Here is a 14,908-nt window from a genome sequence, read left to right as displayed (position 1 = left end):
TAGATACAATGCTCATTATGACGTTCTCAAAAACTAAAATAACATTTAAAGTTAAAATAGAATAAATGTTAACCATGTGTAATGGCACATGTCTGTAATCCCAACACTTAGGGAGGTAAACATTGGTGAATCATAAGCTAAACATCAAATAGGGTTACATGAGACACTGCTTCAAATAAACAGAACAAGAATTGTGTCATCAGCTGTGCCTTAGACTGTTATTTCTCACACAGACTGGCCTAGTATTAAAGAGATCAGACATGCCTAAAAGGCTTTTCATCGCATGAAAACAACTGAAATTAATATGCTTTGCTGCACAAATAAGTGTTTGGGCGTGCACAACGTTTCTGACTAAATATTTTGTCATCATATTCTTCTCAGTGCCTTACAATCTGCCTCTAATTGTGACCTGTAGGCCATTCTGTTGTACAGATTCATCTGTGATCACAAGTTTGCACACTATGCTGTTATTGTGTCTTAGAGTTTTCCTGGCGTTTTGTTACCTATGTTCTCACTGGTCCTTAAGCCAACTCGATGAGGAAAGCAGAGGAGGTACAGGCCTGACCTCTACACTTGAGGGAATAGTGAAGCTAAGATACACAAAGCTAGTGTTGGACCGGGACTTAAAATCAGACTTTCTGTCTCCTTGATATTTTGATCAGTTTTTTCTGTGTATCACAATTTCACAAGTCCCAGTGTAAAGATGATAGCAGTAACAAGAAGAAATTGTAAGATTAACTAAACTGAACAGAAAATATTCATCTTGAATGTCACAAAGAGGGCCTAAAGACAAGAAAAAATAGAAGTTAACTACATTTTTGGCAGCATGAACCAGGAAACATCCCCAAATCTGAACAGTTTGAAACATGAAACTGTTTTCTCATTCAGACAGCATTACTAGTGATTATCAGCAAGGACTTCTGATTATCCTGTTCATTTAGCATCTCAGGCTTAATGATGACAAATCATACTACTTCATGGACTCTGGAAGCGATGGGTTCAAGTTTCTGATTAGACTTAATTGGATAACACAAGGCATATGGCTTTTTTGGACCTCAATGTAGAAACAGATGTGCAACACATTTCTGTGCCAAAGAAGGGGGAAATATAAATATTATGGAGAATATAATGTTGAGTACCACTACAACAACATATTTTCTAAAATGAATTACAAAATCACAAACACACACTAAGAGGACTGTGACAGAGAATTACCCAATTCCTATTCACAGAAGTTGAGTTTGGAGAGGCCACTACATAAGAGGAGTAATTCTCTGGGGGGAAAAATGGTGGGTGAGTGTTCCTCTTCTCTGCCTTTCAAAAGGAACAAATTTGGGTATTTTTTTCTTACTTCAAGCAAAGGGGATATGTTGCAAAATAATGTCCCTTTGGGTTTGTGAAAACACAGGACTTGTATAGAATTCAAATGTGAGAGGATAAGAGGTATCAGGTCCTTGTGGTATCTCATGTTCTACAGCAGAATCCAAAGGGAGCTTTGGGCGGGGGAGAGACATTGCCTCATCCAGAAAACAAGTCAACAGAAACGATTTTCCAGGAAACAGATGGTACCAGGAGTTAGGGAGCTAGAGAGTGAATGCTATTTATATGAATTTGGCCCAAGACAGGTAAAATAAACCCATTGGTATGGAGTAGACCGAAACTGAGGGACAGGGATATCAGTAAATATCCTGAGAAGTGTTGGTATCCTCAGAACTTCAGCAAGAGATCCTCAGTGGGAGCTCTCCCAGGAGCACACAAAGTAGCCCTTGAGGTATCCAAATGACCAGCTGCCTGTTTAACACTCTTCCTGCTCCATTCTTTATATGTATCACTTAATTCCTCACATATGAAATCGGGTCTGTCAAGACTCCAATCTTACAGATGTTAAAGCTGAGGCATGCAAAGGTTTATATTGTCCGGGGCCACCCAGGTTTTAAAATCAGAGTCAAAATTTTAATTGAGACTGTCAAATTCTCTAGTGCAGCTCTTAATTATTTAGCTGTCCAGTCTACCTTTTACTATATTACTATATTAATCCATGTATATCATCAATGGGAAGTTTAAGATTTCATGCAGAACTATTTACTAGGAAACCTATGTAAGGGGGACAAGGAAAAAGAGGGAAAGATGAAGTCAGTACAGAATCCACTCAGACAACTTATCAGTACAAAGGAGTTTTATTACCCTGGAGGGAGAAGCAGGCTGGGTAGGGATGCTTCTGTATCAGACAAAGGCAGACATCTTGGTTTTATTTTATTTTATTTTTTTTGCAGGAGTGGATTTTTAAGGAGAAAAAAAAAAGGGAAGTCTGTGTTAGAATGAGTTGGTAAGTCCTGATTGGACTTATTAACCAGTATAAATTTTGTTCTGCTGGACCTTGGTGTTGTGATACCTGAACTTCAGAGTTTTCTTCAGTCATAAAGAAGTGGCCAAATCAGGGAATAGACCTTGATGGCTAGCTTTAAGGATGTAATCTAGGGCTGAAGAGATGGCTCAGCCATTAAAGGCTAGGCTCACAACCAAAAATATAAGAATGTAATCTAATGGTTTAGCAAAGAAGAGGGAAGAGGGGAGGGCAAGACCTGCCAATACTATGTTTGCCATGGTCATGCCTGTTATAGAGCCCTGAATTTCCATCTTTTGGTTTTATTATTGTATTGGTAGGTGTCAGGTAAGTAGATATAGTTCTTCTTGTTACTTTCTGATAATCATGTGTGTTGCTATTAGGGACTCAAGGAAACTGTAGTGTTGTTAGTCAAGGTCTGGAAGAGCAGGCTGGCGCTGGCTGTCCAGGCTCTGTGGGACCATCTGGGTTTAAGGAAATACAGATGGATGTTGGAACAGTTTGTGAGACTAGACCATGTAGGGCTGGCAGTTTTGGAGGTATTTAGGGGTAGATTCTGAAGGAACCACTGGGGCTAGCAAATTGCTGGGGCAGCAGTTGATTTGAAGCTTGCTGGAACAGATAGACTAGGGACCAATGGTAAAATTAAAGGAGTTTTAGGGGAAAGTTTTTATCTTGGGTGTACATTTGAAACGTTTAGGCCCACGGTCCCGGGGATTGGGGAAAGGAGTCCCAAGACCAGGGAAAGAAAATGAAGACAAGGGAAAGAGGGAGAGATCTCATCCCAGAAATAGACAGACAGGTGGGAAATGTAAGCTGCTGATTAACAGTACTTATTTGGAGTCCAATTGACCTGTGACAAGTAGATTCAAGTTGATTTCCTGAAGCTTATAAAAATGTTTTAAGTTTATAAAAAGATAAAATTTTTAGATATATTAGACTGAAATCAACATTGTAAAAAACAGTAGATGCTTCACTTTGAGTTATAGTAAAAGTTGGGACTCTGTGCATCTGAAGGGAATCCCACTGAGGTTGCTAAAGAAAGGACCTAAGGAGCTGAAAGGGGTTGCAACCTCATGGGAAGATAACATTCTCAACCAACCAAACCCTCCAAAACTCCCATGGAGTAAAACACCAACCTCTGTGCTCCCTTAGAGAGACCTATTGATCCAGTTGCATACGTAGCTAAAGATAGCAGTGTCTGGCATCAATGTGAGAAGAGGCTTTTGTTCCAGAGAGAGTATGGTTTCCCAATGCAGGGGAATGACAAGGCAATGGGGTGGAGAGGGTAATTAGGAGGGAGTGCACCTTTGTGAAGGGAAATGGGGGGGGAGGGGAGATGGGAGCAGGGCAGGGTAAAGGGATAACATCTCAAATGTAAACACAGAGTATCTTTAAAAAAAAGAAGTAAAAAAACAGTTGGGGCTCTTTGGCAATATGACAAAAGGAATGTCATCCTTTGGAAAGCATAGCAATAAAACTCACACACTGTGCCGCCACCGCCACCACTGTAGCTCTAAGAACCTTCAGAAGTCGATCTGTGGCACATGTGGCTACCCTCCCAAGCACAAGAGAAAGTATAACTGGAGTATCAAGACTAAGAGACGAAACACTGCTGGGACCAGTTGGATGGGGCACCTAAAGATTGTCTACCACAGATTCAGACATGGGTTCCGTGAAGGAACAACACCTAAGACCAAGAGGACAGCTGTTGCAGCATCCACTTCATCTTGAGGATTTCAATCAGTCATAAAATAAATGTTCTAGTTTCAAAAAATATTTTGGGGGGACCCAAGCAATAGCACGGAGGGAAAGAAATCTGAAGAACTTTTATAAACCTTAAATCATTTTCCTAGACTCTTAGAATTTTAGACCTTTATAACTTGGTGAGTAGGAAGATAGGGATTTATAGAGTAGTAGAAGTGGGGTTAGTTCCCTGGCATATTTCAGGTTTGGGTTTAGTTCTGTTAAAAACAAAACAAAACAAAAATGCAGTCTTGTCTGCTGGGGCAAGAGCCAGGTGGTTTTGGGGAGAAGATTGAAGGGCTTTAGTATTAGAGAGAAATGTGCAGTGTATATAGTGAATAATGTCCTGTGTCAAGGTGGATATTGTAGGGTGGAGAGCTGGGGCACAGAAACTGCTTAGATAAAAGGGATTGAGTGATGGGTTTGAACATGGGGCTGGTTAAGGGAAGTGAGTATTGGAGGTTTGCAAAAGTAGGCAGAAGGGTCTTTAAGTGGAACAGGGAGGGGTTTAGGGACTCTGAAGAGTCGGGGAGTATACAAATAGAGACTGAGGAAAGGAACTGGAGATATGTAGGGATATCTTGGGAGTGATTATTGGAATAGAAAGCAAAATTCATGTCAATTGTAGACATGATACCTCGTTTTAGTAATAGAATGTGGCATGAAGTGTAACTTTTTTTCAAACTTTATTTTTAGTGATGGTTCTTAAACTCTTTAACCTTACTTGTAATCCACCACCCACCAGGGTTACTGAAAAAGAAAGGATATAGGGAAGTGGACCTGTTTAGAAAGGTTCTTTGAAGTAACTCCCGTCTGTGTTGTCTGAAAATTAGCAGTTCAGTTCACAGGTCAGCAGGCAGTGGCAACTTGATCCACAAACACCGCACAGATACACCAGCAATCTAGTTCAGTAGAGTCAGGTTAGCAACAGAGATGACATGGCCTAGAAGGAACAGCCAGGCTTCAGCCTCAGCAAGAGGAACCAGAAGGGACGATGCCAGGAGAAATTCTCAGGGAAGCGAAAGGGTCCTATTTATACCCTGCAAACACCATGTGTCCTCCATGTGTCTTGCCTCGGCACACGTCTTATCTTATCATGTGTATCCAATCAGCCCAAGTCCTTGGAGGCAGCAACAATCTGCGGCAGACTTTTTTTGGTGCATTTCTCTATGGAGTCCCAACAAATGCAGCTCAACTATACAATGTAAGGTGGACCAATACATACATGTTGTTAGAAGAATCCTTCATCATGAGTCCTTCCACATGCTTGCCTTATCAGAACATCCTCTCTCTGTGTGTCTGCTTCAGGAAAACATTTCTTTATGTATTTTATGTTTAAAAACTCCTTAGCTTTTCACACCCGTGTCCACTTTAAGGAAACATTCCTTCATGTATTTGCGTCAGCAAAACACCATGCAACTGACTTCCCATAGAACCTCTAAGTTTCCACTTCAACGAGGGAATGAGCAGACTAGAGTAGAGAGAAGGAAAGCCTTTGAAGGAATAAATTTAAGGGTGACGTTTGGAGAGGTCCGGAGGACTGGCTATGTACCCCCAACTCTGGATGAGGGGGGGTGAGTGAGGAGTGTGACAAGATTTGACATAAGTAAGATCCTTGGTTTGCGGGGGGGGGGGGTGTTTGATGTGAATTTAGGCTGGTCAGTCATTATCAGAGATCTAAAAAGAAAAAACTATAGTAGGAGGTATAATCCAAATGTCCTACGTGTCAGTCAAAGAACAGTGGCTTATCCATGACCTAGACAGTTGCCCCAGGTTCTCATGTTCTCGATGGCTGAGCAGTCGTGCGAAGCCTTTAGCTACCATACAGGGCAGCTGGCCTGCAGCTATCAGACCCAGGTTTGAGAAATGTTTCCTTTAGAGGAACTGGGAGAAATTGACCTTATTTTGACTAGGCAGAATAGGACAATGAACCCAAAAATGTTTAATTTCAGCAAAGCTCTGGCAGTAGATAAGGTGTGGGGCAGTTTACCCCAATGGTTAGTATTATCACAATCCAAGGAGAGTGGTGTCCTGTCTATTTTCTTTGGAAACCATAGAGTTTGTTCTAGGCATGTCTCTATAATGGAATGCTTAAGCATTTTAAATGTCATGTTCAGCAGCTCACTGAAGAGTTACAGGACCGTTTATCTAGTGTGTTTAATTTTAGGTCTGGTCTACAGGGAAAGGGTTAAGTTGTGAAGTGGATGGAGGCTGGGAGATGGGTGGAGGGAGATGGGAGGAGGGAGATGGGAGTTGGAATGTAAAAGGCAATTACAAGCAGCTGTGGGGTAGTAAGTGGGGCTATCAAAGGTGGGGAATTTGGCTTCAGGATGGGAGGGGGAGCAGAAGCAGCTGCAGGAGGCAGCGATCTCCAGCAGCGGGCTTTGGAGCTGCTCAGCAGGAAGAATGGCAGGGGAGGACTTTTGTAGTTGCACAGCCAGGCAGGTGGAGGCCTTAAATGCCTTGGGGTGGCAGCAGGGACATAGAAAGGGTGGCACCCAGCTGAAAGGGCGTGCACAGAGCTCTGGACCTTCTGTCAGCCATGGTGTTCCTACAGTGCAGTGCAAATATAAGGGGAAAGCATGGAGCAGATAGAAGCAGGCTGGGACAGGTGGAGGAGAGGGGATGCAGGAAGGGAGGGGTATCTCCTTCCTTTTATCCATGTGCCCACAATATTGTAAAGTTGCTGTTGTTGTTTGATGTCTATGGTATATAAGGTCCATTTTTGAGTGCTCAGATGCATCAGTAATGTTGCATGTGAGCTGGAGTCTTTGGGAGACATTCCAGAGGTATATCAGTCAGGATGGAGAAGGCAGAAACCCTTTGATAGTGGTGGCAGGGAGCCAAAGTTGAGAGCCCAGGGCATCCCCTAGGGAGAGTTCCTCACTTAAACTCTGTCACCAAAAGAAAGGACACAGTAGTTCCAAGGGAAACCTGGAGCCTGTTGGCAGGATTTTCTGATAGTTTGGAACAGACACTGGATTTCTGCATAGTAGCCACCAGAAAGGAGCACTGCCAATCAAGCCAAACTGAATGAAATTTGCTTATGGGCCATAAGGGAGTCCATCATAGCTGGATAAGACCATGGTGGGGTGCATTCTTCCCAGCCCCACAATACAGTGGGGAATCTGGACACCCAACTGTTATAATCCAGTGTCCTGGGGGAATGCTTAGGAATGCTAGTATGGGAAAACACCAATTAGCCAATGTTGGATGAAGGGAGCAGGTACCAGATGATCCAGTAAGTGCAAGAACTGGGTTGGGCATCCTGCAGACCAGTTTGAGTCTTGATCCGAGTCTCAAGACACCAAAGTAAGGGGGGCCCTCAAAGTCAGCACAGACCACATGCAGATACCAGGTTCTCAATACAAAGGAGAGTTATTAACCAAGAGGGACAGGGGCCTCTGGATCAGACATAGGCAGAGAGCATGTATTTTTTTTGTATGAGTGGATTTTTAAAGAGAAGGGGAGTCTATGTTAGGATAAATTGGTAAGTCCTGATTGGATCTATTAGCCAGTATAGCCAAAATATGAATTTTGATTCGCTGGTCCTTGACATGTTGATAGCTGGACCTTGGAGTTTTATTCAGGCAAAAGGAAGTGGCCAAATAAGGGAATAGATCTTGGGGATTAGCTTTAGGAATATAATCTAAAGGTTTAGCAAGGGAGAGGGAAGGGAGGAGGGCCAACTTACCATCATCATATTTGCCATGGCGTGAGGCAGCAACCTGTGAATCGAAGTCAAACGCAATCAAGAAACAAAGCTTTAAAGCCAGTTGTGGCTGCAGGTATCTGTCATCACAGCACTCAGAAGGCTGAGGCAGAATTAGATTAGGAAGGAGTTCAAGGCCAGCCTCAGCTACTTACAACTGTAGCGCAGACAACAAATACCCAACAGATTTATCATTTATGGAGCAGAGATGTAGCTCAGTAGATAGAGTGCTTACCTAACAAGGACAAAGCCTGAATATGGTCCCTAGAACTACATAAACAAAGCATGTTGTTATGTCCCTACAATTTCAGCAATTAGGAGGTAGAAGCAGAACCAGAAAGAAGTTCACAATCATCCTGAGCTACATATCCACTTGAAGGCCAGCCTAGCCTACACAAGAGACTGTCGTAAAAACAAAAAGAAAATGAGAGGTACCAAATTATAAGAAACTCTCTTGCCAGGTGGTGGTGGTGGTGCAAGCCTTTAATCCCAGCAGTCAGGAGGGAGAGGCAGGCAGATCTCTAGGTTCAAGTTCAGCCTGGTCTACAGAGTGAGCTGCAGGACAGCCAGGGTTACACAAAGAAATCCAGAATCAAAAACCCAAAAAGGAAGGAGGGAAATAAGAAAGGAAGGAAGTAACCTCAGAAACCAGGAAAATCTGAAGGAGCATGGAAGGAGGGGCCCCTTGAGAGGAGACTAGAAGGATACAGATGATATGAAGTGAGAAATGGAAAACTGTGGAGGGAGCGCTCTTCTGGAGAGGAGTGAGGGCAATCAATACAGAAAGAGAGGGAGATGAGGGACAGATAACACCAAGGCTGCGTGATAAAGCCTCAAGGGGTCACATTATTTTATATTTACCTAAAATTATGTTATATATAAAAGAAAGTCATGCCATTTGTACTGACAATACTCCTTACAAAAACCATAGACTAACAAGAATTAGCCTTTCTCAGGGATGAGCCCCTTAACTGATTATCCAGTATGAAGTTGTCAATCCTCAAACCACATATACACAAAAAACAAATGCCTCATGCCAGGAACAAGAAACCTCCTTTCTAATGGTTGGTCAGGGGAGTTTAAGTGACTCCCAAAACTATACAGACTATTGATGTAGTTCTTGGTTTCATTGCAGAAGACACCACACACTGGGGACACAAGGTTTAAGATGATTTTAGTTGAATGTAACCTGAAAGCTTCCTTCCTACAATCTAGCTTCCACAGTACCAGAGTACGGCACAGAGAGGCAAGCAATGACGAATCCCACCTAGCTATGGTACCTATGAACCACAAGAAACACTAGCATGGCCAAATATCCCTGTGAGTACCGTAACTGGCACTCATGTGTTGGTGGTAACCAACAGCTGTCTAATTTGATTTAAGCACCACTCAATGGTATAAAACTTATGCCTGATACTGGAAACCTAGCCAACTTCCTGGGGCTAGAGAGATTGTGGACTTTAGAAAATAATCTATTACTGTCACTTTGCTAGGGCAGCATAATTCCTTACTACATTCTAAGTCTTATCCCTATACACACAGGTAAGTGTAGCTACCACCTCTTCAAAGAACTTTCACTTTACAGCAAATGGAGACCCTCAAACAAAACCAGAACTGTACACAGTATAGGGATTAACAGATTACAGAGAGCCCAGTACCAATGAATACATCTGCATCACAGTTCTTTTATCTATGGCTCAAGGAACACCACAGAAGAGGGAACAGAAAATTATAATACCAAGAAGTCTGCTGCAAAACAGTCACTCATAAAAATGCTTATATAAATAAGACAAGAATAATAATATCAAAAGACATGCTAATAAGGGAGGAGGAAAATCTCATGGGGTCTCAATCTTGGACCAAGAGATACAGACATCTAATGACTTTTAAGGGGCTAAGAATTAGCCTTTCTCAGGGATGAGCCCCTTAACTGATTATCCAGTATGAAGTTGTCAATCCTCAAACCACATATACACAAAAAACAAAAACAAACACAGCAAGTTTTATTTATATTTGTGTGTATGTGATAGAAAAACCAGAGAAGTCCTTAGAAAAGAGAACAAAACACTCATGGGAGGAAATTCAAGGTCAAATAGAGGAACAGGGATTGAAGAAAAGATCACTCAGAGGCCACCTCACCTCGGGATCCAACACACATGCAATCACTAAATCCAAGCACTACAGCTGATCCCAAAAAGTACTTACTGGCAGGAACCAGACAGAGATGCCCCCTCAGGGACTATGTTAGAATCATATAGATAGAGCTGAGCATGCGTGTAGCTAACCATCGCTCTAAACTCGTGAACTCCAATGAGGTTACTAAAGAAAAGACCTAAGGAGCTGAAAGGGGCTGCAACCTCATGGGAAGATAACAACATTATCAACCAACCAAACCCTTCAAAACTCCCATGGAGTAAAACACCAACCTTTGTGCATACTTTGATAGACCTATTGATCCAGTTGCATATGTAGCTAAAGATAGCAGTGTCTGGCATCAAAGAAGAGGCTTTTGGTTCTTAGAGGGCACGTTTTCCCAATGTAGGGGAATGCCAAGGCAATGGGGTGGAGAGGGTGATTAGGAGGGAGCTCACCCTTGTGAAGGCAACTGGAGGGGGAGGGTGGATGGGAGCTGGGTGGAGTAAAGGGATAACATCTCAAATATAAATATAGAGTATCTAATTTAAAAAAGAGAAAAGGTCACACCCTCAGCTGCCAGCTTACAGTGCACTTCTTTCTGCTGCTCTGTCGCCAGTCCTTCCCCAAATTGCTTCACTTGTCATTGACAATGGCTCCAGTTGCTGGCGACGATGCCCCCATGGCCATGTTTCCTTCCATCGTTGGGCACCCCCGACACCAGGGTGTCATGGTGGGTATGGGCCAGAAAGATTCGGTGACGAGGCCCAGAGCAAGATGGGTATCCTGACCCTGAAGTATCCTATCGAGCACGGCATTGTCACCAACTGGAATGACATGGAGAAGATCTGGCACCACATCTTCTACAATGAGCTGCGTGTGGCCCCTGAAGAGTACCCGTTGCTTCTGGCTGAGGCCCCCCTGAACCCCAAAGCTAACAGAGAGAAGATGACGCAGATAATGTTTGAAACCTTCAATACCCCAGCCATGTTCGTGGCCATTCAGACGGTGCTGTCCTTGTACGCATCTGGGCGCACCACTAGCGTTGTCATGGACTCTGGTGATGGGGTCACTCACTCAGTGCCCATTTACGAGGACCACCCTCTTCCCCACGCCATCTTGCATCTGGACCTGGCTGGCCAGGACCTGACAGACTACCTCATGAAGATCCTGACTGAACCGGGCTACAGCTTTACCACCACTGCTGAGAGGGAAATTGTACGTGACGTAAAGGAGAAGCTGTGCTATGTTGCCCTGGATTTTGAACAAGAAATGGCTACTGCAGCATCATCTTCCTCCTTGGAGAAGAGTTACGAGCTGCCTGACAGGCAGGTGATCACCATCGGCGATGAGCAGTTCCGGTGTCCAGAGGCACTCACTCTTCCAGCCTTCCTTCCTGGACATGGAGTCCTGTGGCATCCACAAGACCACCTTCAACTCCATCACAAAGTGTGATGTGGACATCCGAAAAGACCTGTATGCCAATACCATCCTGTATCCAGGCACTGCTGACAGGATGCAGAAGGAGATCACAGCCCTAGCACCCAGCACGATGAAGATTAAGATCATCCCTCCCCCTGAGCGCAAGTACTCAGTCTGGATTGGCGACTCCATCCTGGCCTCACTGTCCACCTTCCAGCAGATGTGGGTCAGCAAGCAGGGGTATGACGAGTCGGGCCCCTCCATTGTCCACCGCAAATGCTTCTAGATGGACTGAGCAGGTGCCAGGCATCTGCAGCATGAGCCAATTCTGAAGTGTTGATATGCCTGGCAAGTGTACACACCTCATGCTAGCTTCATGAAACAGGAACAAGCCTTTGAAAAGAAGTTTGTCCTTGAAACTTGTATCTCATATCAGCCCTGGATCATAGAACTTGTTGCTGATTTTTGATCTTGTATTCAAGTTAACTGTTCCCTCGGTATATGTTTAATACCCTGTGCATTTCTTGATTTAGTCCTTAGTTCCTTTGGCTCAGTCACTTGGTGGCTGGGGAGAGCATGCTGTGGAAGAGAAGTCCCTGTGAGCACCGTAGTCATCTGTGCAGGGTATTAACCAACAGCAGACTTCCAGGATTTCCCGAGGCTGACAGGTGTTCCTGAACCAGTTACCAGTTCTTGCCAGTCTAACAGGGTGGGAAAGTCCGAGCCTTAGGACCCAGTTTCCCTTCTGTTTTTTTCCCTCCTGACCACCATGGGTTGTTGTTACTTGCCTTGAGTTGGGAATGTTTGCATCGACAACTGTAAATGTAGTCATCCTTTTAATTTATGTAAGGTTTTTGTACTCAATTCTTTAAGCAATGACAAATTTTGGGTTCCTACTGTTCAGTGAGAACATTAGGCCCCAGCAATACGTCATTGTGTAAAGAAAATAAAAGTGCTGCAGTAACTGAGAAAAAAAGAGAAAAACAAACAAACTCAGCAGGTTGTATTTATATTTGTGTGTATGTGATAGAAAAATCAGAAAAGACATTGGGAATCTTTATCTTTCTTCACTTTATTCCCTTAAGATAGGGTCTCTAACTAAATCTAGAGCTGGACTGTTGGCTAGAAAGTAACAGCAACTCTTCTTTCTCCTCACCCAACAAGAAGGTTACAATGCATGCAACCACACTTGGCTTGTTACATAAATTCCCAGGATTTGAACCCAGGTCCTCATGCTTGCACAGCAAGCACTCATACCCACATAACCCAGGTCTCTGATAGATTTTCAATAGTGTCACATAAAAATTAACCTGGAAAACAGAGTAACATGACCTTAGAGGAGAAAAACACCTCTTAAAAGTTATAGTAAATTTTTATTCAAATAAATTAAAGTGAAAATAAAAATGCTACTCTTATCTCTAACTCAGAGTATACATGGGCCTGACCAGTTTTATACACACACACACACACACACACACACACACACACACACACATGTATGTAGTGCATGCCCCTTCATGTGTGTATTCATATGTGCTTGAATGTGTCTCCCCAAAATTTTTGTGGTAGAAATTTAATTTCCAAATTTACATATCAATGATCCCTGAAGGTGAGACTTTAATGAAGCAATTACAATTTAGATGAACTAATGAAGGTGGAGCCCCCATAATGGGACTAGTGATTTTATGAAAGTAAAAATTACAGGTAATTGCCAATACTCCTGGCTACCCACCAAAATTTGATGGTAAGACCCTGTTCCTGAAGATAACACAAACTTAAATCACAGAACCTAGAATATCAAGCTGGCACTCACCTGTAAGTTGGTTCTTACTGGTTAATATTCATAGTGTTGGAAAATGTCAGGCATGCTGCTAGTGAAAAATCAGCCTTGATTCCACCCATCTGTGAACTCTGCAAGGTACAACAGTGGCACTAATACTATGGGTATAACCAACCAGTTTGTGGATTGGATCTAAGGCCAATAACCCACAAGTGGCACTGTTAAAGGGGCTGAGAATCTGTGACTAGATAAATCATAAGTCCTAGGAAATCACTCAATACAATTCTTCTGATAGATATAGCGTTAAAATGACTCCTAATGACTCACTATTATACCTATAGATCAATGCATTGCTCAACCCTCATCAGAGAAGTGTTTTCCTTGCAGTAGATGGCAATTAATACAGAGATCCCCAACTGGTAAATAAGCAGAAAATAGAGTACTGTAGAGTGCTTAGTTCTCATGGAGACATTCATATCACACCCCTTCTACCAGGGCTTGGGGATCTCTTCAGAAGACAGGGTGGGAAGCCACACATGGTTGATGACATCCAGGAAACAATGTGTTCTAAAGACAATATAACAGATGTATATGTAAATTCACAGTGATGTGACAGCCTTCAGTTGTGCAAGCTCCAGCCAGACAAAATCCTAGAATAGAAAGGCAGAGATGGTGGACCAATTGTCACTTGATAGCTTCTGGAAGAGGCAACGGCGGTTTTCTTTAATGATATGACCCCTGTGATCCCTGGTAGGGTGCCCATACACCATGAAAGGCCCCACTCCCAAGACAAGCTGGGAAACACAATCTAGAATGGATTTTTCTTCTGGAAAGAAAAAAAAGGTAATTTCAAATTGGGGTGGGAAGGGTTGAAAGTGTAGATAAGAGAAGGAGATGGGGGAAAGGAAGAATATGTTTAAACATTGTATGAACTTCTGTAACACTTAGTAAGATATAGCAAAAAAAGAAAAAAGAAAGGAAAATGTCAGCAGCGAGAAGAGATGATGATCAACACTACCAAGAAAGGATATGTAATTAACATTTATGGGACAATGGACCCAGCAACAGCAGAATTTACTGTTGTGTTACTCATTCATGCTGTGCATATTCTCAGCCTTTTGTTTGCATATTTATTGGGTGTGTTTTGTTTCAGAAACGGTCTTAAGTTTTGCACCTTCTGCCTCCTCCTCGTAAGTACTGAGACTATACCACATCCAGGGAAGTATATATTTTTGTAAGTGTATATTTTTGTTAGATAAGCATCTGTAAGTATATATTTTTGTAAGATAAACCATAGCCTTGCTATAAAACAAGCACAAGCAAATGTAAAAGAGCTGAAACAACGTAGTGTGGTCTTTCTGCCCCAAATAAAACAGAATAAGCAGTAATGAATTAAAATGCAATAATAGAAAGGAAACAGAGAAAAAAATTATGGGAGCTGGAGAGATGGCTCAGTGATTAAGAGTTTAATTCCCAGCACCTACATGGTGGCTCACAGCCATCTGTAATGAGATCCGGTGCCCTCTTCTGGTGTGTAGAGATACATGTAGGCAGAACACCATATACATAGTAAATAAATTTTAAAAATATTTTTTTAAAAATGTGAATAGAAACAAACATATTCTAAAATAGTTCAGTAAAGGTGATTCTTGGGGAAAAAATGATCTTCATACAAATTGGAATTTGAATAATAGCCAGGCATAGTCTGGTCTACATAGTGAGTTCCAAGACAGCCAGAGCTGCACAGTGAGATCCTGTGTGTATGTGTGTG

At 42.6% G+C, this 14,908-nt stretch overlaps 1 protein-coding gene and 1 pseudogene across 2 annotated transcripts; both read left to right on the top strand.

Moving 5' to 3' along the window:
- Window positions 1–3,781: 3,781 nt before the first annotated feature.
- On the top strand, window positions 3,782–4,078 carry LOC308415308 (large ribosomal subunit protein eL37-like; the record flags this gene model as incomplete). The annotated part of the gene is made up of 1 exon (XM_080910301.1): window positions 3,782–4,078. One exon carries the CDS (start codon window positions 3,782–3,784, stop codon window positions 4,076–4,078), a length of 297 nt encoding a protein of 98 aa, XP_080766427.1.
- Window positions 4,079–10,605: 6,527 nt separating this feature from the next.
- On the top strand, window positions 10,606–11,643 carry LOC308415307 (actin, cytoplasmic 2-like; annotated as a pseudogene). The gene has a single exon. The product of its transcript is annotated as an actin, cytoplasmic 2-like (transcript).
- Window positions 11,644–14,908: the final 3,265 nt, after the last annotated feature.

This window comes from Micromys minutus, assembly GCF_963924665.1.
Source record: "Micromys minutus genome assembly, chromosome: X".
Taxonomy (NCBI): domain Eukaryota; kingdom Metazoa; phylum Chordata; class Mammalia; order Rodentia; family Muridae; genus Micromys; species Micromys minutus.
The sequence above is the reverse complement of the archived record's forward strand: the minus strand, read 5'-3'. Positions and strand labels throughout refer to the sequence as shown.